Source organism: Syngnathus leptorhynchus, chromosome 17 (assembly GCF_054491065.1).
Source record: "Syngnathus leptorhynchus isolate UIUO chromosome 17, UIUO_Slep, whole genome shotgun sequence".
Taxonomy (NCBI): Eukaryota; Metazoa; Chordata; class Actinopteri; order Syngnathiformes; family Syngnathidae; genus Syngnathus; species Syngnathus leptorhynchus.
Genome location: NC_141211.1, coordinates 454,576 through 476,217, shown reverse-complemented (window position 1 = coordinate 476,217; position 21,642 = coordinate 454,576). Strand labels below are relative to the sequence as shown.

Genomic DNA, 21,642 nt, shown 5'->3' with positions numbered 1-21,642 from the left:
CAATTGCGTTACGCACCGTTGCCATGCGCCTTGCGGTCGACAGGTGGCGATAACGACGTGAACCGGATGCCATTGGCACCACAAAGAAGGAAGCAGACCGCGACCCGAGCGGAAACGACGAAGAAGAAGAAGAAGAAGAAGAAGACGACGACCAGTGCGGCGCTTGCTAGCTTCGCTCGGCTACGTCGAGGAAATCGCCAGGTACAAGCAGATTTTTACAATCGTTTTTATTTCTTTCTTTTGATGTCGACAGCTTTGCAGGCGTTGTCGCTATCGGAGACGAGGCCGAAAAAACGTGGCCGTTGAGCGACCGGTGATGCCTGCAATGCGTTGGCTAGGAAACGTTAGCATGCTAAACTCCCGGCGGCGTCGGTGCCGTTACCTGTCCCGTTAGGAAGTCGCTACAAAACCCTGGGTTAGACTGACACAATCGCTCAAAGAGGCATAATTACTGCTGCGTTAAAAAAAAAAAAAACTAAAAACAAGTCTACTATTGAAAGCAACGTGTAAGCTCGTCCGGTAGTAGCAGTAGTAAACAACTCAGAGCGCCGTACCCATCATGCAATGCGCGCTCCTTGAAAAAAAAAAAAAGTTACAATCAAATCATGAACCCCTAAAGTGAGTCTAAGATTCACATGAATGAGATTTGATGAGAACAAGAGCCGCCTTTCGTCTCGTGGGCGTTTGACTCATCAAAACCAAGACAACGTCTTGAAAAGTAGGACATTGGCATCATAGAAGCACGTTGAAGTGATAGCTGAGCTAAGCAGAGCAGAGCAAGTTTAGGGGAAGCTAAGTTGAGCCTGGGTGCTTGGTTTCCAGGCTTGTATGCTTTTATTCACGATTGTGTCCCCCTCATCAGATATTATTTGGCCCCTCCTGGGAGCGCCGCACAGTTGTCGGTGGGGATCGTCAAAAGGTCTCGTGAGCCGCCGCCAATATGCCGGCCGCACTCACGGACGCCAGCCAGATCATCTGTGAGGTCTGGGCCAGCAACGTGGACGATGAGATGAAGAAAATCCGACAGATCATCCAGAGCTACAACTACATTGCCATGGTAACTAAACAGCATTTGACCTATAAACAGGCCTCGGCAACGCCAGAACGGAATCGGGCCAGGAGGAAAGCGACAACAAGCACTGACTTGGAAACCTACTTGGTTGCTTTTTATCTGGCCAGGACACAGAATTCCCCGGCGTGGTGGTGCGGCCCATCGGCGAGTTCCGCAGCACGGTGGACTACCAGTATCAGCTGCTGCGCTGCAACGTGGACCTGCTTAAGATCATCCAGCTGGGCCTCACCTTCATGAACCAGGACGGCGACTACCCGCACGGCACCACCACCTGGCAGTTCAACTTCAAGTTCAATCTTACGTACGAACGCCCGCCCGTCATTTTGAAACTTCTCGCAAGACTCCTTCAAGATCATTGATGAGGCAGCTCACTTGTATGGGAAGTGAAAATAATTATAAAGATTCTCTTTTGACTCCAGAGAAGACATGTACTCTCAAGACTCCATCGACCTCCTGCAGAACTCGGGCCTTCAGTTCAAGAAGCACGAGGAGGAGGGCATCGACACGCTCTACTTTGCCGAGCTTCTCATGACGTCGGGCCTGGTGCTGTGCGACAACGTCAAGTGGCTCTCCTTCCACAGGTGGCCGGCCCGCCGGCCGGATTGATCATTTTTCCGTCATGACAACGCCACCACTGTTTGTCCACAGCGGCTACGACTTTGGCTACCTGGTGAAGCTGCTGACGGACGCCAGGCTGCCCGAGGAGGAACACGACTTCTTCCAGATTCTCAACCTCTTCTTCCCTGCCATCTACGACGTCAAATACCTGATGAAAAGCTGCAAGAACCTCAAGGTATGTATGCAGCAGGCTTTCGCATTCATAGCTTGCTTTGCTCGCACGTCACTCGACCAATGTAGCTCATTAAAAGTTGCTCATTTGCATCTCTCAGGGCGGCTTACAGGAGGTGGCGGACCAGCTGGAGCTGAAGCGCATCGGACGGCAGCACCAGGCAGGTTCGGACTCGCTGCTCACCGGCATGGCCTTCTTCAGGATGAAAGAGGTAGCGGTTACTCTTCCACACGGGGGGGGGGGGGGGGGGGGGAGACGTAGCTGGCCCAGCATTGATCAGTCTTTGGTTTCCCCGTCAGCTGTTCTTCGAGGACAACATCGACGACGCCAAGTATTGCGGCCGCTTGTACGGCCTGGGCTCGGGCTCCACGCAACCCCAGAACGGAATCTCCGGCTCGGGCCAGGAGGAGAGCAACAACAAGCACTGACTCCCGGCCTCGCTCTCCTTGCACTTGTTTTAAGAAGCTTTTAAATCTTTTTTTGTTTTGGGTTCGCTCGTTGCCGTTAGCGAGCGTGGGACCACAACACCAGCGGCGCTTTTTCGTACCAAGCTGCGCTCACTCGCTTTCTTTCAAAGTGAGCGCCGGCCGGTAGGGTCCCGCTCCACCCAATGTAAATTTCGAATGTATCATTTTTTTGGAAAGACAAATAAAAATGTTTTAGATTTTCTCTCCGGATGTCAAGAGAGAACCTTTTAAATGCATGCGTCCGTTTTTTGCCCGGGCCAAACTACTGTCGGCGTGAAGATGTTACCGTTGTTTTTACGTTCGGACTTGTTTTAAACTGTTGTACATTAAATTGTTATGTATTTTCAACGTACACTCTGTTTCTTCTTTTGAGTGTGAAAAAAGGAAGCTCTTGACATACCTCCTGAGTTGTTTTTTTGTTTTTTTATTCAACCAAATGACCGACTGCACGGGTCAGCCGCTCCACGATTTAGGTCAAGAATCGTCGGGAGGCCTCGCTTAGCATGGGGCGTGTTCCGTATTTCCGCAACAGGTCTTTGGCGTCCCTCCGCGGGGACTCCGGGACAAGGGAGCCCAGGTGGAGGAGGACCAGGCAGCACTCCACTACATCGGGACGAGGATACAGCTAGACGGCGGAAGAGAGGAGCGGGATGCCGATTGGTTAAAACGGGCAGGCCTGAGCTGTGAAATGACGCATTACACTCATCTCGGGGTCCTTGGTGACCCCATACGGAACGACCGCACATTTGCGAACAAAAGAACTCAATGCTATGAATCATTTGTAAACCTCCCGTAGCGTTTCGATTGAGTCGTTTTGTTACACTTCTAATCTCGTGTCGTTACCTTGATGGCGTCAGGAATATCAGCCAGCTGCCTCTGGTGTTTTGCCATCTCTGAAGTCAAGGAGACAAAAGTGTCTTTGGGCCTAAAAGGAAAGAGAACGACAGGGTCGCAAGATGCCCATATTTCCAAGAGTATAATACAAGCACTCACCGTCGTCCAGCCTCAGTAGGTTGCTCTTCGTCCGTGACCACGTTGCATCTGTGCTGCGCCACCATGAGGGCCAGGCGCTTTTGCAAGTCCTCCATCGCCCGTCGCTCGGCCTGGCACGCGGCGTGAGGGTCTGACAGAAGCGAGGAGACGTCAAAGTCCAGCTCAGCCAATATCTCGCTGTCTTCTTGGTCAGCCGGGCGTCGCCACCACAACCGGTAGAGACGGTGGTAGGCGGCCCACGCCCGCAGGCTGTCGGCAGCGGCTCGGGCTTCTTCGTCCACATTACGGTCGAGCTCTTCCAAGGCGGCCGCCAGAATTTCAAACAGGGCGGCCGAGACCCGGAAGTCGGCGGCCTCCCGGAGCCAGGCGGCCGCCAGCCACAGCTCCTTGGCCAACGTGGCGCTGTCATCCAGCAACCAGGACAGGACGCCGCGGGCCACGTGACGGGACAAACACAGCAGCACCTAAAAGACAAATAGCAGCTCGCTGAGACATTGCTCACACATGACTTTTGCAAATAGCCCACGACCTGCGTGAGGGGGAGGCTGGCCGAGTGCGGGGGGCTCTCCGCGTTCTGAAGCTCGACGAGCAGAGCGCCAAGGTGGCGGCGACCGGCGTCCGTGTCCACCGGAGAGACGCCCAAGTGTCGCGTCCAGACGTGGCGCGCCCGTTCCAGGATGCCGCTGGAGCCCGGGGACGCCCACGCGTGGCCAACGCGCGTCTCGGGGAGGACGTCGGCGAGGGATGCGCACAGCAGTTCGGCCACACTGAGGTGAAGCCTGTGAACCTGCGCGACAACGTGGATTGTAAACCATCCATTCCTCCTTTCATTATTTCTTCCAAACGTACTGACCAGCAGGCCCCGGTGGGAGGAAAGAACCTCCTGCACGGCCACCCAATCCCACGCCGCCGCCGAATCTTTGGCGCAGCGCAATGCTAACGACTCGGCCAGAGCGACCTCGCCCGCCGCGCTGGCCAAACGCGCCGCCGTCCTCAGCGAAGTCACGTCGTTCTTGCGGGCGATGGCCTTGGCTGCGTCGAAGCTAGCGCCCGCCGCGATGTAACTGTCGGAACGGCACGTAACGTGAAGCGGATGTAACGACGCGCATCTGCCGTCGTAGCCGTCGGCTCTGAGCCGCGGCGAGTCACCATTTTGCGGCTGCCGAGAAATGGCCGTCTTTTTCCAACATGACAGCCCAACCGGTGTAGAGCTCCTTCAGGACGGGATCTTCGGCCGGCAGCCGCGCTTTGGCCAGAGCGATGGCCTCCCTATAAACACCACGAAAGCCTCAACCAAATCCACACTTGAAATGAAACGACTCAATGAAATCATCTCAACGACGTACCTGTGGAGCTTGTGCGAGCGGAGCAGCTGCACGGCCTGGTAGACACGATCGATGGCCAGCAGGTAAGCGGCCGCCTTCACGTGCTGCTCCTGCAGACACAGCTGCTTGACGTAGCTCTGCACGGCATCGCTCCACACCGCGTAGCCCGCTGCCAGACCCAAAGTCACTCGCTGCCTCGCCATAGCCACCTTTGACGTTTCTCACCCGCGGGAGCCACGGCGATGAGGTGGTCGCTCAGCTCTCCTCTCTCGGCGGCAAGCCGCAGCGCTCCCTCCAGGTCGCCGCTCCACAGCCGGAGGTAGACGGCCGATTCCACGTGGCCGCCCTCCACGTGAGCCTCCTCTAAAATAAGTCAAACTCTCTCGTCTTAGCTTAGTGGCGGGAGGAAGCGAAAGTCAAACACACCTTCGGCGCGGAACATCCGCTGCAGGGCGGCCCTGTCGGAGAAGAGACCGAGGTGGACGTGCTCGCCCTGGCCGGCGACGCAGCCGGCGGGGGGCGCTGGCGGGCGCGCCGGTCGGTACAAAACAACAGAGTCAACACACGTTCATCACACGTTTGAGTTTCCAGCGTCATGCTTACTGGCGTCGTGCGTCATGGAGGCCAGCGTGAGGCAATCCTGCAGCAGATCCTCTTTGGGCCGGTGGTCCATGGAGGTGCTCAGGGGCAGGACGGAGCGAGCCTTCTTCCTCTTGAGAGCCGTCGAGTCGGCAAACGCTGCACACGTGAGCGTGAGCCATTACAAAAGCACGCACGCAATGTGGCGGAACGTACCTTGTTTGTCTTTACTCTTGGCTGCAGTTGCGCTTTTCCTTTGCGGTGCTGATGAACATTCCAAACAGACGTTCTGTTAGGTTGCGCGAGACAAGGTGACAAGGCGCCACCGTATTTACCTGGCGGGGGCACGGGACTGCCCGTAGAGCAGACATCCTCTTCGGCTTCGTCCGGGGCTCCCTGTCCGTCGGTCACGTGCTCGCCGTTCACTTCCGGAGACGCTGCATCTGTTGACTTTTTGCTCTTTTTCTTCTGCTTGGCTTTCTCCTTCAGGTCCACCATTTTCTTCCCTGAGAGGAAGAAGATGAGGGTCTTCTGCTTGGGTGGCTTTGGGGGGGGGGTGGGGTGGGCGTCACCTTTGGGCGGCTTTGTGAACTCCTGCTTGGAGACTCTCCACTCCTGCACGGTAAAGTCTTTCCCTCCCGTCCAGATGACGTCCGGATCCACGGGGGACCAGTTCACGCTCAGCAGGTAGCCCACGTGGCCGCGGTAGTTGCAGAGCGCCGCCTCCTGCTCCACGTCCCACACCTGAATATCACAAAGAAAAGCTCAAAACACGCCACTCGCGGCGGCGAGAACAAGGCCGTTACCTGGGCCGTCCCGTCGTAGGAGGCGCTGGCCAGTCTGGCGTTGTGGTGCGGACTCCAAGCCAGGCCGGTGATTTTGTTGGTGTGGCCGCACAACCGGCGATACGGCTCCGTCAACACTGACGGCTTCTCTGGAGGCTCCTCTGCAGGAAGCAAGCATTCATTATTGTGGCTCGCCCTCATCTTGATTTCACTTCATTTTCAATGGCTCGTCAAAGACCTATGAGCCGGCGCAGGTCGTGCACGTAGACGACTGCGTTGCAGGAGCCCGAAGCCAGCAGGCCGTGCAGCTCCGGCGGCGCGTTGTCTTCGGGGTGCCATCGCAGCGCGTTGATGACCTTGTGGTGCTGCTGGATGCTGCACAGAAGCTTCAGCGACGGAGCCCGGTAGATGTCGATGCACCTGCGGGAAGGAAGAGCGGGGCTTGACGAGGGACGCCGCACGAGGCGTGGCGAGCCTTCGGCGCCGGCCGGGCCTCGCTTACCCGTCCTCGTTGCCGATCGCCACCACTTTGCCGTCCGGCTTCCAGCTGAGGTCGGTGTGAGGAGAAAGCTTGTGCTGTTAACAAAAGAGAGACGACTTGTTCCAAAAGTCAATGGCACTTTGCCCTCTCCCTCCGTACCTTGATGTCGTTGGTCTGCCGGATGAGTTTGTCGATGTCGCAGGCGTCGCCGCTCAGCTCGGTGGGCTGGTGCTGCAGGATCACGCCCTCGCCGGCGCAGCTGTACAGGCTGTGGGAGGCCTTGCCTTCCGCCGCGCCTGAAGGCCACACGTTGACACCATTTTGGACGGCCACCAGGGGGCGCAAGTCCCAGTAAGCTCGTTTTGTAGTCACCCCAACTACCAAATGAGCCCCATGTCTCCTTCCACCGCAAGTTTAAAGGGGATGCGAAGAGCAGATGTTTTATCGTGTCCACTCAGCATGCAGGTGTTTCAAAGTAAAAATAAATACATCAAACACGATCGTGTCTTAATAAGACAAATGACCTGACACGAAAGGTTTCTTTTAGTCCCGCATAAGGCAGATGGTCGGCATGGCAACAATCAGGGCCCGAGAGCCGGCGTTTGACGGATGGACTCATTAAAACGCCATCTGGCCCAAGTTTCTTCAAAGAACTCAGCTCGTTCAATTACACAGTCAATTACAAGAAAGGCGGCTGGAGATTGCTTTTCCTTGTCTTTCTTTTTGCTGACCGGCTTTATAATGGTGCCGTTGGCGGCCGGGAGAGACCTTCCTACCAAATGACATCGGGGGGAGCGGCGGTCCCCAGGCCAGCGAGTACACCGTCTTTTTGTGGTAGGAGCTGGAGATCTGAGGCGGCCTGCGAGGAGATGACATAGTCAGCAATAAGCGGAGGTGAAATGGTTTGAAAAAATCCCGCTTACTTGCTGGAGAAGACTTCGTAGATTCCCACTTTCCCGTCGTCTGTTCCGAAGGCCAAGGTTCCCTCACGTTTGGGATGCCAAGCCAGCTGCAAAAGTCCGCTGTTTGGAAACTAATCCCATCGATGGAAATGGGTGAGAAGCCGGGCTTTCCTACCGCTGTGACTTTGGACTTGATTCCCTGCCAAAAGCAGCGGGCGTCGTAAGGGTTGTGGGCGGAGAGCGTGTTCCACACGCGGATCATGTTGTCGCCCACGCCCAGCGCCAGGCAGCCGCTAGCCACGGGCGAGAAGGCCGAGCTGTACACAAAGCCGCCCAGCGTGGGCAGCGTCCAACGGCAGTCCAGGTCAGCCAGGTCCCAACATTTCACCTGAACATCAGCGGAGCGGAAAACAAAAGCAAAAGCTGAACATGGGCAATTTGTGCTTTTATTCCATGGGAATTTAGCCTATCTTTTCCCGTGATGCGTTGGCATTAGGCTAGGTGGCGTTCGTGACGTATCTGACCTCTCTGTCCAAGGACGTGCTGACGAGCAGCTCGCGGCCGTCGGGCAGCGTGAAGCCGGCCGTGTTGAACACGATCCTGCTGTGGTTCTGGCCCTCGGACGACGAGCCGAACAGGGTCCACCTCTGCTTGCCCGTCCGGGTCAGGTCCCACATCAGCAGTTCCCCGCTGCACACGGGCAAGCGCGTTTACCGCATATCCATCCGCCCAAGACGTGGACGGACGGTCGAACGGACCTGAAGCAACTGGAAACCAGCCGCGCGGGTCGGCCTTTGTGCCAGTGGACGTTGAGCCAGAGTCTCTCTTTGAGCGTGGGGTCGACGGCAGAGCCTCGTCTCTTCACAAAGGGCAGCTTGAGGACGGACACGCCTGCGCGCGTGCGAGCGAGCGCGCCACTTCCTCAGTCATCGACAAAGTTTGGATTTGGTCGTTTTGTGCAAAACATTTCACCTTTTCCTGTGGCCGTGCTCCAGATCCTCACCGTCTGGTCTTTGCTTCCTGACGCCAGGTAGCAGCCCTTCTCCTCTCCCGCACTCGGTCCGTTTGAAGCTGGAACGTCGGCAAACATTTGGACCAAAAATGACACGACGGTCCGTCCGGTTGACTACCCTTACCGTCGTCGGCCTCCGCTCTCAAATGGAGGGCGTCCTCGTCGGCGAGCGGCGACCACACCAGTGAGTGGATGTCGTCGTCGTGGCCACGGAGCCGACGCGTCACCTCGCCCTTCTTGCTCACATCGATCAGCGCAATCATGCCGTCTTTATATCTGCACCAGAGTACAGCGCCCAATAACAAGGACTGAGTCAAACGTGTGTGCGTGTGTATGTCTTTTTTTTATCTTTGATCTATTTTTTATCAATTTGATTTTTTAGCGTGGGCGGGCGTCCTCATCTCACCCAACCGCCACGGTGTTCCAGTTGTGCGGGGAGCAGGTGAGGCAGATGATACTCCTAGGTTCGGGGAAGAAGCTGGCTGTGTCTCCCGTGTTGTACCAGTGACACGCCACAATGCCTTTCTCGTCGCCCGACACCACCAGATTCTTGTCCAGCGGGGACCAGTGCAAGGCTGAGATAGCGCTCTGAGAATGAAAGAATGTTCATGATTTGGGATTGGGATCAAACCGGAGCTGCACAACTGACCTGATGAGCCGCATGCTCCCGTAAGAGAGATCGAGTGGTCGTGTCCCAGAAGAGGATGACGCCATCGATGGAGGCGCTGGCACAGATGTGACTCTGCGTCACATCCTGGCAGAAGGAAACTCCCGACACCAAGCCTTTGTGGCCCACAAGAAGACCTGGGAAAAATGTACCAAGTCTTTGAAAAGAGACCAGTCACCAGGGAATGCATTGACTTTGGACCAAAAAGGAGGGTCTCAGACAATGCTGCCGCTTTTAAGCGATAATGGCGAATACACCACATTCAAACACACTCTGAATTGCTTTATCTTAGCTGCATATACCGTTTTACGTCACTTTCACTGACTTACCTTGAGTACTGCAAGTAGCAGCAGACACGTCAATCAAATAAATAAAGTTTTTGGCTCCGAAGGCCAGTAAGCCACCGCTGCTGACATCACAGCAGCGAGAGCAGTACCAATTGGGAGAGGCGGGAAGGAGTCGTTCTTGCATGATGAAGGTGCTCAGCGTTTAAATGATTCCCAACTTTCAAAAAGGACCAAAAACTCTGGGAAGCAACACAAATGCGCATCTCACATGTTTCCCATAGACTGGCGGAGCGTCACGGCAACGACCGTATGTCAGCGTGTTGTCGTAAAACTCTGCTGAAACGTAAGCCGGACTAGCCCAAAAGAGTCCTTTTACGACACAAATATGAATTCACGTAACCATATGCTTGGGTGAATTAACCAAATTTTTAAACCTATATCATATAGAATGACTACATTCAAAAGAGAATTTATGTCATCCAAATAAAATACCTAAGTAGTATAAAGATCCGGCAAAAATAGATAAATAAATAAATAAATAAATAAATACAAAAGTAAACACTACGTTGCCGTAAAGCAATTCGTTGACGGTAGCCAAAATGGCCGCAACCATAAAAAGATGCGGTAAGGATATATGACAATTTATGACTTGAACTGTCCATACGTTGTTTGAATATAACATTGGTTTTCGGTTTATTTAAAGGTCTTATGGCAATGAGTAATATTTTGGGACTTTTTCAACCGAGGTATGTTGTGATGTTTTCATGCCGCGCTGTCAGATGGATGAACTGCAGTCATCTTTACTTGACCTCAACTCCATTCATTTTAGCCTCACTTTATGTTTGTGTCCAGGTTATTGACAGCAGCCGCCGGTCCTCATCAGCTGTCCTGTTTCCACACCAGCACTGCATTAGAAGCAAAGAACTGGGAGAGGAAGAACAAGATCATATATCCGCCTCAGCTGCCGGACGAGCCCCGCAGACCAGCCGTATGTTCTTTTTGGCCCGTTGCAAACCACAACCATAAAACACGTTCTCCCTCTCGCCTACACAGGAGATCCATCATTCAAGGAGACAGATCAAGTACAGCAAAGACAAGATGTGGTACCTGGCTAAAATGGTCAGTTTTGAATGGATTCAACTTGGGTTCAACAGTTTCCTAACACAAAATCCTGGGAGGTGCGTAGAGCGTCGATATCCACTCTAAATGATCCCGTGATGTTTCTCGCACAGATTAGGGGGATGAGCGTCGACGAGGCCGTGGCGCAGTTGGAGTTCAATGACAAAAAAGGGGCCAAGATCATGAAAGAAGTTCGTTTATAATCCCCGAGCGTTGTCTCGTAGTTGAAAGGTCAAAAGAGTTCTGGAAATTACGATTTATGTTTCAGGTGCTCTTGGAAGCTCAGGAGATGGCGGTGAAAAGTCACAACGTGGAATACAAGTCCAACCTCTATGTGGGTGAGTGAAACTATCATTTGTTCCACTAGAGGGCATTGTAACACCAGCAGCTAATATACATACGGACCCCGCCCCCTCCCTTTCCTCCCATATTTACATCTCAGCCATCATTAGGGTAGTTTTTACATTTACAAGCCCACAAGGCACCGTAAAGTTGCGTCTGTGTTAGGTGAGCTAAATGTTCCTCTTTACCACCTCCCCATTTATGTTCTCCTTCTCTCTCTCTCTCTTCCTTTCTCTCGCTTTGCCGGCCGCAGCCGAGTCCCACACGGGGAAAGGCATGTACCTGAAGCGTATCCGCTACCACGGCAGAGGCATGTTTGGAATTATGGACAAAGTCTACTGCCACTACTTTGTCAAGCTGGTGGAGGGCCCTCCGCCCACCGTGGAGACGAAGACCAGCTTGGACCAGGCCAAGGAGTACGTGGAGATCCTCAAGAGGAGGACCGTCATACACAGTTTGTAGAGCGCACGGCCATCTTCAGTGAGAATGTGCCAAGCTTTTTTGTTGTTGTAAATAAACCCCTGAAGAGACACTCGCAGCGCTTCTTGTCTAATGTCCACCACTGTGAACCAAATTACAGGAGAAAAGGCAAAATATCATGAAGGAAAAAAAAAACCCACATCAGCTCTACGTGAAACATGACTTTTGTAAGATGATAAACTCGAATGCTATCGTTTTTCTTTTCATCATTGTCGTTAGGCTTTAGCGCTTCCTCATTCGATATAATCTGCTGCCTTCAATTTCTGCCAGGTCAGTCTCACACGGCGACACAACGTCCTTTTGAAATGGGTGCAAAAGTAGTTGCCGAAGGTTAATCAGCCCTTGCAAGGTTGCGCTTGATGTTTGGAGGCGCTTTTGAAACATTTTGGCTCAATTGGTACATAGAAGTTGATTCGGGTAAGCAAATACTCTCTTTAGCACTTGACATTTTGTGGGACATCCATGTGTAATTCCAAGTTGTTGTTTTTTTATGTCTTTTGACAGAAGTGGCTGCTGCGGGCGGTGAAACATTTATGCTGCTCCACTGTGGTTTTCATGAGAATGCGCCCGTGCGGCGGTCACACACACACACACACACACACACACACACACACACACACACACACACACACACACACACACACACACACACACACACACACACACACACACACACACACACACATGCAAATATGAATTATTGAGCTCAGACAGGCTTCTCTGCAACACCCCCAGGAAGCATGTTGCTCCTCGTCTCCCGTCTTGTGGCCAGACAAGAAAACATGCCGCAAATGTCAGACAGAAATCAACAGGAGGAAAGATCCAAGTCTGTGCTTGTCTTTTTTTCTTTTTTATGAGGAGTTGAAAATACTCCGCAAGCCTCCTTCACAAACACACCTGGATGAAAGGCTGCTGTTTTGGTTAGCGACAGCATTCAAGTGGCTCAATTGCAGCTACTTTTCCTTTCCTGTCTGTCATGGCAACAAACTCGAAGGATTCTTTCTAGACATTCGACAGCAGGGATGGGAAACTGGCGGCCCGCTTTCACATTCGGAGTGGCCCTCGATTGATTTCTGAAAATACAGGACAGCAAAATGGTTTCTTTTGGCTGAGCCCTTGAAAGGTGTAATACCAATATCAACCACAGGGCAGCAAAGTCACCGTGCGGTGCATCCAACCGGAAATTGACGAAGTGCGACGGGCGGCGTGACGTCGGTCATGTCTACTCCATCCCCACGCAGCGTCGACGGTTCGTTCGTTTCAACTTGAAGAAAATATGTGTGAGTGAGCCATGAATTTGGGGATTGGAATGACACGCATTAAAATTCATTGATGCTTGTCTCGTTTTCAAATGTGCGTTTATTTTGGTGAGAACACGAGCTCATCAATTTGGTTTGCTGTTAGCTGTCAATGGAACGTTTCATGTACGTAGTCAGGACGAAGTTCTATACATGTCGTAAACCAGCAGGTATTTTCTAAATGCTTTTGAAAAGTTAAATATACGGAGCAGGAGTGTCGAATTTAGTTGACGAAACGAGAAAGCCTGCCACAGTTCGGCTTTCGCCACAGGTGCTTGTCATCAACCTGCAGGGAACGAGCGCGCCCCCTGCCGGCTCGCTTCTTTAGAAGCACCTGTGGGACCGGAGCGGAATTTGATAGGAATATATTCTTCTGTAAAATCTTCATCTTCTTCCGCTTATCCGGGGTCGGGTCGCGGGGGCAGCAGCTTTAGGAGGGACTCCCAGACCTCCCTCTCCCCAGCCACTTCCTCCAGCTCATCCCGGGGGATCCCAAGGCGTTCCCAGGCCAGCCGAGAGACGTAGTCTCTCCAGCGCGTCCTGGGTCGACCCCGGGGTCTCCTACCGGTGGGACATGCCCGGAACACCTCCCCAGGGAGGCGTCCAGGAGGCATCCTGATGAGATGCCCGAGCCACCTCATCTGGCTCCTCCCAACGTGGAGGAGCAGCGGCTCTACTCCGAGTCTCTCCCGGATGACCGAGCTTCTCACCCTATCTCTAAGGGAGAGCCCGGACACCCTGCGGAGGAAACTCATTTCAGCCGCTTGTATCCTGGATCTCGTTCTTTCGGTCACGACCCATAGCGCGTGACCATAGGTGAGGGTAGGAGCGTAGATCGACCGGTAAATCGAGAGCTTTGCCATTTGGCTCAGCTCTCTCTTCACCACGACGGACCGGTACAGAGTCCGCATTACTGCCGACGCTGCACCGATCCGCCTGTCGATCTCGCGCTCCATCCTGCCCTCACTCGTGAACAAGACCCCAAGATACTTGAACTCCTCCACTTGGGGCAGGATCTCATCCCCGATCCGGAGAGGGCATTCCACCCTTTTCCGACCGAGGACCATGGACTCGGATTTGGAGGTGCTGACCCTCATCCCGACCGCTTCACACTCGGCTGCGAACCGCTCCAGTGAGAGCTGGAGATCACGGACTGAAGAAGCCAACAGCACCACGTCATCTGCAAAAAGCAGTGACGCGATGCTGAGGTCCCCAAACCGGACCCCCTCAACGCCTCGGCTGCGCCTAGAAATTCTGTCCATAAAAATTATAAACAGAATCGGTGACAAAGGGCAGCCTTGGCGGAGTCCAACCCTCACTGGGAACAAATCCGACTTACTGCCGGAAATGCGGACCAAACTCTGGCATCGGTGATACAGGGACCGAACCGCCCTTATCAGTTGGCTCGGCACCCCGTACTCCCGAAGCACCCCCCAGAGAACCTCCCGAGGGACACGGTCGAACGCCTTCTCCAAGTCCACAAAACACATGTGGACTGGTTGGGCGAACTCCCATGCACCCTCGAGGATCCTGCCGAGGGTGTAGAGCTGTTCCACGGCCAGGACGAAAGCCACACTGCTCCTCCTGAATCCGAGGTTCGACCTCCCGACGGATCCTCCTCTCCAGCACCCCTGAATAGACCTTACCAGGGAGGCTGAGGAGTGTGATTCCCCTGTAATTGGAACACACCCTCCGGTCCCCCTTCTTAAAGAGGGGAACCACCACCCCAGTCTGCCAATCCAGAGGCACCGTCCCCGATGTCCACGCAATGCTGTAGAGGCGTGTCAGCCATGACAGCCCCACAACATCCAGAGCCTTTAAGAACTCTGGGCGGATCTCATCCACCCCCGGGGCCTTGCCACCGAGGAGTTTTTTGACTACCTCAGTGACTTCGACCTCCGAGATTGGAGAGTCCGCCTCAGAGTCCCCAGGCCCTGCTTCCACAATGGAAGGCGTGTCGGTGGAATTGAGGAGGTCTTCGAAGTATTCCCCCCACCGACTCACGACATCCCGAGTCGAGGTCAGCAGCACACCATCTCCACTGTAAACAGTGTTGACCGTGCACTGCTTCCCCCTCCTGAGACGCCGGATGGTGGACCAGAATTTCCTCGAAGCCGTCCGGAAGTCATTCTCCATGGCCTCGCCAAACTCCTCCCACGCCCGAGTTTTTGCCTCAGCAACCGCCGAAGCCGCGTTCCGCTTGGCCATCCGGTACCTGTCAGCTGCCTCCGGAGTCCCGCAGGCCAAAAAGGCCCTATAGGACTCCTTCTTCAGCTTGACGGCATTCCTTACCGCCGGTGTCCACCACCGGGTTCGGGGATTGCCGCCACGACAGGCACCAACAACCTTACGGCCACAGCTCCGGTCGGCTGCCTCAACAATGGAGGCGCGGAACAAGGTACACTCGGACTCAATGTCCCCCGCCTCCCCCGGGACGTGGAAAAAGCTCTGCCGGAGGTGGGAGTTAAAGCTCTTCCTGACAGGGGATTCTGACAGACGTTCCCAGCAGACCCTCACAGAGCGTTTGGGCCTGCCAGGTCGGACCGGCATCTTCCCCCACCATCGGAGCCAACCCACCACCAGGTGGTGATCAGTTGACAGCTCCGCCTCTCTCTTCACCCGAGTTTCCAAAACATGCGGCCGCAAATCCGCTGACATGACTACAAAGTCGATCAACGAACTGCGGCCTAGGGTGTCCTGGTGCCAAGTGCACACATGGACACCCTTATGCTTGAACATGGTGTTCATTATAGAAAATCCGTGTCGAGCACAGAATTCCAATAATGGAACACCGCTCGGGTTCAGATCGGGGGGGCCGTTCCTCCCAATCACGCCCTTCCAGGTCTCACTGTCATTGCCCACGTGAGCATTGAAGTCACCCAGTAGAACGATGGAGTCCCCAGAAGGAGCGCTCTCCAGCACTTCCTCCAGGGACTCTAAGAAGGGTGGGTACTCTGAGCTGCCGTTCGGTGCATAGACACAAACAACAGTCAGGACCCGTCCCCCCACCCGAAGGCGGAGGGAGGCTACCCTCTCGCTCACCGGGGTGAACCCCAATGTGCAGGCGCCCAGCCGGGGGGCAATAAGTATGCCAACACCTGCTCGACGCCTCTCACCGTGGGCAACTCCAGAGTGGAAGAGAGTCCAGCCCCTCTCGAGGGGACTTGTACCAGAGCCCAAACTATGTGTGGAGGCAAGTCCGACTATGTCTAGTCGGAACCTTTCTGCCTCACACACCAGCTCGGGCTCCTTTCCAGCCAGAGAGGTGACATTCCATGTCCCTAGAGCCAGCCTCTGCAGCCGGGGATTGGACCGCCAAGGTCCCCGCCTTTGGCCGCCGCCCAGCTCGCTATGCACCCGACCCCTTTGGCCCCTCCTATAGGTGGTGAGCCCATTGGAAGGGGGACCCACGTTTTCTTTTCGGGCTATGCCCATGAGCGAAGGCCCGGCCACCAGGCGCTCGCCTTCGAGCCCCACCTCCAGGCCTGGCTCCAGAGAGGGGCCCCGGTGACCCGCGTCCGGGCGAGGGAAAACGACGTCCATTTATTGTAATCATCATCAGGGGTCTTCTGAGCCGTGCTTTGTCTGGCCCCTCACCTAGGACCCTTCTGCCATGGGTGACCCTACCAGGGGCATGAAGCCCCAGACAACCTGGCTCCTAGGATCATAGGGGCACGCAAACCCCTCCACCACGATAAGGTGACGACTCACGGAGGGGTTCTATAAAATTTTTTTCTGTAAAATCAAATAAAAAAAAAAGTCTCGCACATATTTTTGTTCTAATAATAAATTGGATTCTCTGTCATAAATCAGGTAAGGTCCTATGCGGCAACCAAGACGTGATGTCAGAAATGGGACAACGCTTGTGACAGGTAAACCATTGCTCAACGGATTCTTTAGATTGGTGAGATGCTGTGGACTTTTCTGTGACGTTTGGAGCACGAGGCCCTTTTTTAAGCAATTACAATTAAGTTTTCCAAAATTATCAAATGATAGCTGACTTGATATTTCTGCCGTGTTCACTCTCACGACGACGCAAGCGCCTCTTTCTGATGTCAGGAGTGGGATGACACCAAGAAATTGTTACGATATCATCCATCGTCATGCCGTTAAATTGAAGTTCTCCTGTAATTTTGCAGCATTTTCCCAATATTCCTGCACGTTTTGAGTATAAAGCGTCGCTGTTGCATTTCCAAAGTTGCGGCCCTCTCGTATCGGTCGTCCACAGCGGGTCTTTTAGCGCGGCGTGATGCCAGCGATACTAGAAAGCCACGCGGCTGATTCCTGCCGGGTACCTGCACGGCTCTCCGTTCATCAAGCATCATTTTGATATGCAAATGCCTCACGCCCGGCGGCGGAGACAATGTGCGTGCGGCATGTGGGAAAAGTCATGTAGCGTCACACTTCACCCGGTTTCGCCCCGATTTGATCCCTCGCATTAGCATTTCAGGTCCTCTCGGCGCTCAAGCAATTTGTAATACACAAAAGGAAGAAAGGATCCTTGGAATCTTTCAAGCTTGTTTTGCACCAAGGTTATTTGAGTCAGCAAAAGGAAAATGACTGCAAAATAAAATGGAAGGAATGCTCATTGAAACCTATTTTTTTTTAAAAAAAGAAACAAATTATTTTGAAACTGTAACCAATATACACGGTTCGTTTGAACTGTATCCATTTGGGAATGGCTGCATGAATAAAATGCCATGAAATCCACCACACAGAATCTGTGCTTGGAACAATCCACTCAAATGGCCACTCGCACCACAACTTTGACCTGCTTTTAGCTCAAGCGGAATGACACTTACTGCCAACGAGCGGTCAACTTTTCCCCATTTATTTCTTTTTTTCTGTACGCGTGTGTAAAGGCACTTTTCATTCCGTCCAATGATGGCCCAATCAGAGCTCGTATTGATATTTTGCTCCAATTCCGGAGATCGCCTCTCTTGTAAACCAGGCAGGCCCGTAAACACAGAACCAATCAAAAGGCCGAAAAGACCAGAGCGTCCCAGAGCGGGCGAGGCGGCGAGGTGGCGACGCACGCTTCTTTGTTAACAAGCCCCGCAGTTGGCTTAATGAAATATTGACTTGCAGATTGTATTGTGAGAGCGCAGAAAGCTTTCAAAGCACTTTGTCAGCACCGACGTCTGCACTTTTTTTTTTCCATGCTGCCATCTCCATGATTAGCATGTCATTTCTCTATCAAGTAAACTCAAATGTGTCAAATAACCCCCCCCCCCAAAAAAAGACATCATTCCGACTCATTGGCTCAATTCAACGAGTCTATTTATCCCTTCACCCCAAACGGGGCTCAAAAATTTGCACGCAATCTCCGCGCGGACAGTGCAGATGAGCAAATAATCCCAACGAACTCTGGCATTTCGGCGCCAGGATTGAGTTCTTTTACTTATCGCCGTCGGACAGTCGACGTTTGCCCCCAACCTCGACGCAGTGGGAGGTCCCCAAATGTAATCCTTTTATTGATAAGGAATGTAAATAATAAATATTAGGTTCGCTAACAGTGAAATATGGCGGGCCAAAACAAAACCTAAACGGGTTGTCAATACGTTGAGCGCAGCGGTCGACATCAGTACACTTTGTTACTTCTAAAATCCAACAGTGGGAAACTTAGTCAACTAACAGAACAAAAGTAACTTTCTCAAGGTAAGTGTCGCACTAGCGACCAGCCAGAGGTGACAAATGGTGTCGGGAGCGGGCCGACCGTCGAAACAAAGTGGCGCCTTTTTGTCGACGGCGTCCTGAATGATGAGGACGGGCGAAGAACTGGACTTCCTCCAACTCGGCGTGCTCGCATCTCCTGCACGCGGGAGGGAGCAGATGTTGTTGCGTTACCTGGCAAAGTCACTCGTAAATCACGCCACGCCGACGCCCCGAAAAACGCCTAACGTCTAAGTGCAGCGCGCTAGCGTCTGCGATCTCCCTCCAATTTAATGATAAGCATCGCCTGTTGCTGGAGTGCTTGCTGAGTAATTGCTCTGTGCCTTTTGCTTGATGAATGTGATTGCTGCATTTTTCAGGTGCCCGGTTTCATGAATTACCTTCCTAATTGCTTTGAAAATACGTATGTAGCGCAGAAGTTGATTTTAGCAGTCAGTAGAACGTTACATTGTTTACACTGCCGTGGAGGCGATCCAGTTTTTGCTCTTTGTCGTAAAAAGGCAGCGACAAGCACTGATGGCCCATTTTGAGATTGATTTTTTTTTTTTTTGGGGTGATTTATGTTCCGACAGGGAGCATTGACAAGCTCGTAAACGCAGAGCAACGCTTATATCGGCGCAGAGGCCAGACTGTTTATTCTGAGGATTTTTTATGACAAAGCTCAATACTGATGAGGCTTTAAGTGCACTTTGCAGGACCCCGCAAATCCAAATTTTATGACCTCATAACGAGCTCGCGAGGTGAGAGTTTATGGTGAAGCAGTCCGTTCCTTTGTTAGCTAGCTCGGAGAATAAAAATAAAGTTGTAGAGGGATCCGATTTTGATATGAAGATGCGTCAATCGCTATCAAATAAAATCTTATTAATGAGGTAGTGAACGGAAGACCAATATGTGCAAAGAGCCGCATAATCACAGTGGGGGGTTTGGATTCTTCCGTGATCCGGCGAGCTATTTGTGCACTCGCTCCTGACCCCGCACGACATCTGAGCTGGCCTTAATCATGTAAGAGTCATCTCCATAATGGGTTTGCGCTCGGCAGCGTTTGACCCTCCGAAGGCGACGCGGGCGCTCGTTTGTCTGCCCCGACGACGTGACCTTCATTTGCCGAAGAAGAGCAATTTGCACACAAAGGTCCGACATTTACGGTTCCGTCAAGTACCTTTGCATCCGCGCTCATTGGCTTTCGGAAGCGCTTACCGTCATTGCGGCTCCGTGCCCGTCTGGCTCGTAGGCCGAGCTTGCCGAGCGAATCCTTCCGATCGTCGGTCAGTAACGCCTCTGAAGTGCAGAAATTCTTCCGAGGTTCACCCCGAAGGAAAATACGATGTTCCGGGAAGCTAGTTTCTATTTGCATCTCGCCGCGCATGACGGCCAACACCAGTCAGATGGACTTTTCAGACTTTGGTCATTGATTACGAAAGTCAAGCGGGCCTGTCGCGAGCTGTTAAGAAGGCGACGGATGGACAGCGGCTCCTAATGAGCTTCGGGGACGAAGGCGACGGATGGACAGCGGCTCCTAATGAGCTTCAGGGTCGCCGTCCCGTGAGTGCCGCCGACACACTGGCGCCGACACACTGGCGCCGACACACTGGCGCCGACACACTAACGCCGACACACTGGCGCCGACACACTGGCGCCGACACACTGGCGCCGACACACTGGCGCCGACACACTGGCGCCGACACACTGGCCACTCCAATGGCAGCGAGACCCTTGTTGACGCTGGCGGTAATGAATGCACGCTGATGATTTCAGACGCTTCAAAGGCAAAGGACGCCATTTATCTCAATGTCTGTCGGCCCCCTTTTAGCCAGCCATCGGTCGCCGGAATGTCTTTCAACGCTCGGCCGGGAGACATTTATCTCGGTCAAAAGGACGAGCGGTCTTAGCGTGCGTTGGCTCGATTGGGTAGTAGAATGGGCAAAATGGACTTTTCTTTTTCAAGATGCCGTGGCTTCAGGCTGCTAGCAGATGTTCACTGTAAAAGTGACAAAACCAAAGGAAGCATTTTCACCTCGTGTCTTCTGGTCAAACTCTCCTAGAAAAGGTTTTGGATGGCTAGCTAAAGCTAGCATAGATGTTACAGCAACCTTCAGGCAAGAGCTATTTCATATACAAAGCTGGTTGCGTCAAAAGGCAAAACCAAGAGGCGTTTGTTTTTTAACGGGCACCTCTCGCGGTGGTGCCGAGTGGAAAGGTTTTGCCGCGGAACGTCTGGAGAGATTCGAGTCCTCTCGTTCCATTTGACCGCTTTCCGGGAAACGTAGCCGCGCCCCACGCTGATATAAAAGCAGTGAAGCCGTTTAACTATGTTGTCTGAGGCATTGAGAGACCACCGCCATTTTGTTCATAGAAGCATCTGCATCGCTCGCCGCCTGTCGCAAACGGCGCGCGCGGCCGGCGGTGCGTAGCTAATAGGCTCAACTGGGCCAACTTGCTCAAATGTTGACGCTCTTTGCCTCACTTGGGATTTTAGAATCCACCCTTGATACACACCCTCGAGTAGCGGAAAAGGTCGGCGTCCATTTTGCAATTGTTGTTGGATCTGGACTTAGAAAGCGCTCCAATTTACAAGCTGTGGTTCTTGAGATGTTTCCGTGGCAACAGTGCCTACCAAAGTTCACCTTTCCTTCCATGTCTACTTCACCTGTAGAGTCTGAATCCACCTAAGCTCTTCAGAATGGTCGCAAAAGAGTTTTTGATTGATTGATTTTTCTGCGCTTGTGGCAGGCATTTTTGATTCCTAGGCAAATGTACCAGAGCCGTATTTGGTGAAATGAATCTTTTCAAAATTGGTCATGACGCCTTTCGATGACATTATTGTTGTTTCAGAAGTCAACGTCGACACTGACTCACCATTTTAAAGAAGCAAAGCCTCTTTGACAGAGCTTCAAATCCTCCCGGTCAAGTTTGAATTGACAGGCAGACAACCCCGAAGCGCGGGATGGATTGACGCGTGGCAAGTTCAAAGCAAGGACCCGGGGATCATCTGCAAACAAACGTACGTCCTTCAAAGGGCGCCGCAGCGGGGTCTCGACCCGATGGCCTTGTCGCAGCGCTCGCGTTGAGGCGACAATTTCTTGTAATGACAGCCTGGGAGGTCAAGCAGTGTGGCAAGCGTCACTTTGACAGCTTGGATGATGCTCTTCGTATTCATACTGCGTTACGCTCACCTAACAAGGTGGTGACGAGGCCACGCCAGATGCAAACTTGACGGAGGAATTAGCAAGCGTACGACTCTTTGCCTTGACGTGGATCGGATCGTCTGGAAATGAACCTTGCTGCTTCACCAGCTCTATTTCTTTGGGAAAAGCACACGAGTGACACTCCCGACTTCCATCTTAGACGTAAGAAACCACGGAACCCGCCG

General features: G+C 53.0%; 4 protein-coding genes across 11 annotated transcripts in view; 3 read left to right on the top strand and 1 right to left on the bottom strand.

Moving 5' to 3' along the window:
- The first annotated feature begins 44 nt into the window (after positions 1-44).
- Positions 45-2,681, top strand: cnot8 (CCR4-NOT transcription complex, subunit 8). Its single transcript, XM_085935637.1, has 7 exons — positions 45-201; positions 863-1,057; positions 1,180-1,373; positions 1,492-1,653; positions 1,721-1,865; positions 1,963-2,073; positions 2,162-2,681. The coding sequence occupies exons 2-7, from the start codon at positions 941-943 to the stop codon at positions 2,288-2,290; spliced, it is 858 nt and encodes a 285-aa protein (XP_085791763.1). The 5' UTR covers positions 45-201; positions 863-940; the 3' UTR covers positions 2,291-2,681.
- Positions 2,682-2,745: 64 nt separating this feature from the next.
- gemin5 (gem (nuclear organelle) associated protein 5) lies at positions 2,746-9,690 on the bottom strand. The gene is made up of 27 exons (XM_085935633.1): positions 9,403-9,690; positions 9,056-9,210; positions 8,813-8,994; positions 8,531-8,682; positions 8,367-8,465; positions 8,153-8,285; positions 7,919-8,084; positions 7,570-7,782; positions 7,416-7,501; positions 7,269-7,351; positions 6,652-6,788; positions 6,514-6,587; positions 6,250-6,431; positions 6,033-6,172; positions 5,799-5,970; positions 5,562-5,732; positions 5,443-5,490; positions 5,251-5,385; positions 5,074-5,169; positions 4,873-5,010; positions 4,669-4,816; positions 4,472-4,591; positions 4,176-4,386; positions 3,852-4,109; positions 3,323-3,786; positions 3,173-3,254; positions 2,746-2,954 (listed from the first exon to the last, which is right to left on the bottom strand). The coding sequence occupies exons 1-27, from the start codon at positions 9,542-9,544 to the stop codon at positions 2,799-2,801; spliced, it is 4,143 nt and encodes a 1,380-aa protein (XP_085791759.1). The 5' UTR covers positions 9,545-9,690; the 3' UTR covers positions 2,746-2,798.
- A 231-nt stretch (positions 9,691-9,921) lies between these two features.
- Positions 9,922-11,353, top strand: mrpl22 (mitochondrial ribosomal protein L22). 2 transcript variants are annotated; one of them, XM_085935208.1, is made up of 7 exons: positions 9,922-9,984; positions 10,064-10,106; positions 10,213-10,348; positions 10,414-10,479; positions 10,593-10,670; positions 10,748-10,817; positions 11,075-11,353. In XM_085935208.1, the coding sequence occupies exons 1-7, from the start codon at positions 9,960-9,962 to the stop codon at positions 11,281-11,283; spliced, it is 627 nt and encodes a 208-aa protein (XP_085791334.1). In that variant the 5' UTR covers positions 9,922-9,959; the 3' UTR covers positions 11,284-11,353. The 2 variants fall into 2 exon arrangements, with proteins under 2 accessions (XP_085791334.1, XP_085791335.1); XM_085935209.1 differs by lacking the exon at positions 10,064-10,106 and having other exon boundaries at positions 9,923-9,984.
- Positions 11,354-11,584: 231 nt separating this feature from the next.
- The window catches only part of sgcd (sarcoglycan, delta (dystrophin-associated glycoprotein)), a 78,247-nt gene continuing 68,189 nt past the window's right edge, over positions 11,585-21,642 (top strand). For 2 of the 7 annotated variants that reach the window (XM_085935202.1, XM_085935196.1), the window contains exons 1-3: positions 11,585-11,718; positions 11,806-12,581; positions 16,413-16,471. The gene's annotated coding sequence lies outside the window, so the exon portion shown is untranslated. Of the gene's footprint in view, positions 11,719-11,805; positions 12,582-16,200; positions 16,299-16,412; positions 16,472-21,104; positions 21,620-21,642 lie in introns of all 7 variants that reach the window. The other 5 variants (XM_085935197.1, XM_085935198.1, XM_085935200.1 and 2 more) reach the window with 5 other exon arrangements.

Bases quoted from the DNA above. Each gene is read 5' to 3' on its own strand.
- cnot8 (XM_085935637.1), top strand. From the start codon at position 941: ATGCCGGCCGCACTCACGGACGCCAGCCAGATCATCTGTGAGGTCTGG. The intron at 1,374-1,491 runs GTACGAACGCCC...TTTTGACTCCAG, and splicing joins AACTTCAAGTTCAATCTTAC to AGAAGACATGTACTCTCAAG. The intron at 1,654-1,720 runs GTGGCCGGCCCG...GTTTGTCCACAG, and splicing joins AAGTGGCTCTCCTTCCACAG to CGGCTACGACTTTGGCTACC.
- gemin5 (XM_085935633.1), bottom strand. From the start codon at position 9,544: ATGCAAGAACGACTCCTTCCCGCCTCTCCCAATTGGTACTGCTCTCGC. The intron at 7,352-7,415 runs GTAAGCGGGATT...ATCTCCTCGCAG, and splicing joins TACGAAGTCTTCTCCAGCAA to GCCGCCTCAGATCTCCAGCT. The intron at 5,971-6,032 runs GTAACGGCCTTG...TGTGATATTCAG, and splicing joins CCTACGACGGGACGGCCCAG to GTGTGGGACGTGGAGCAGGA.
- mrpl22 (XM_085935208.1), top strand. From the start codon at position 9,960: ATGGCCGCAACCATAAAAAGATGCG. The intron at 10,107-10,212 runs GTATGTTGTGAT...GTTTGTGTCCAG, and splicing joins TTGGGACTTTTTCAACCGAG to GTTATTGACAGCAGCCGCCG. The intron at 10,671-10,747 runs GTTCGTTTATAA...TTTATGTTTCAG, and splicing joins GGGCCAAGATCATGAAAGAA to GTGCTCTTGGAAGCTCAGGA.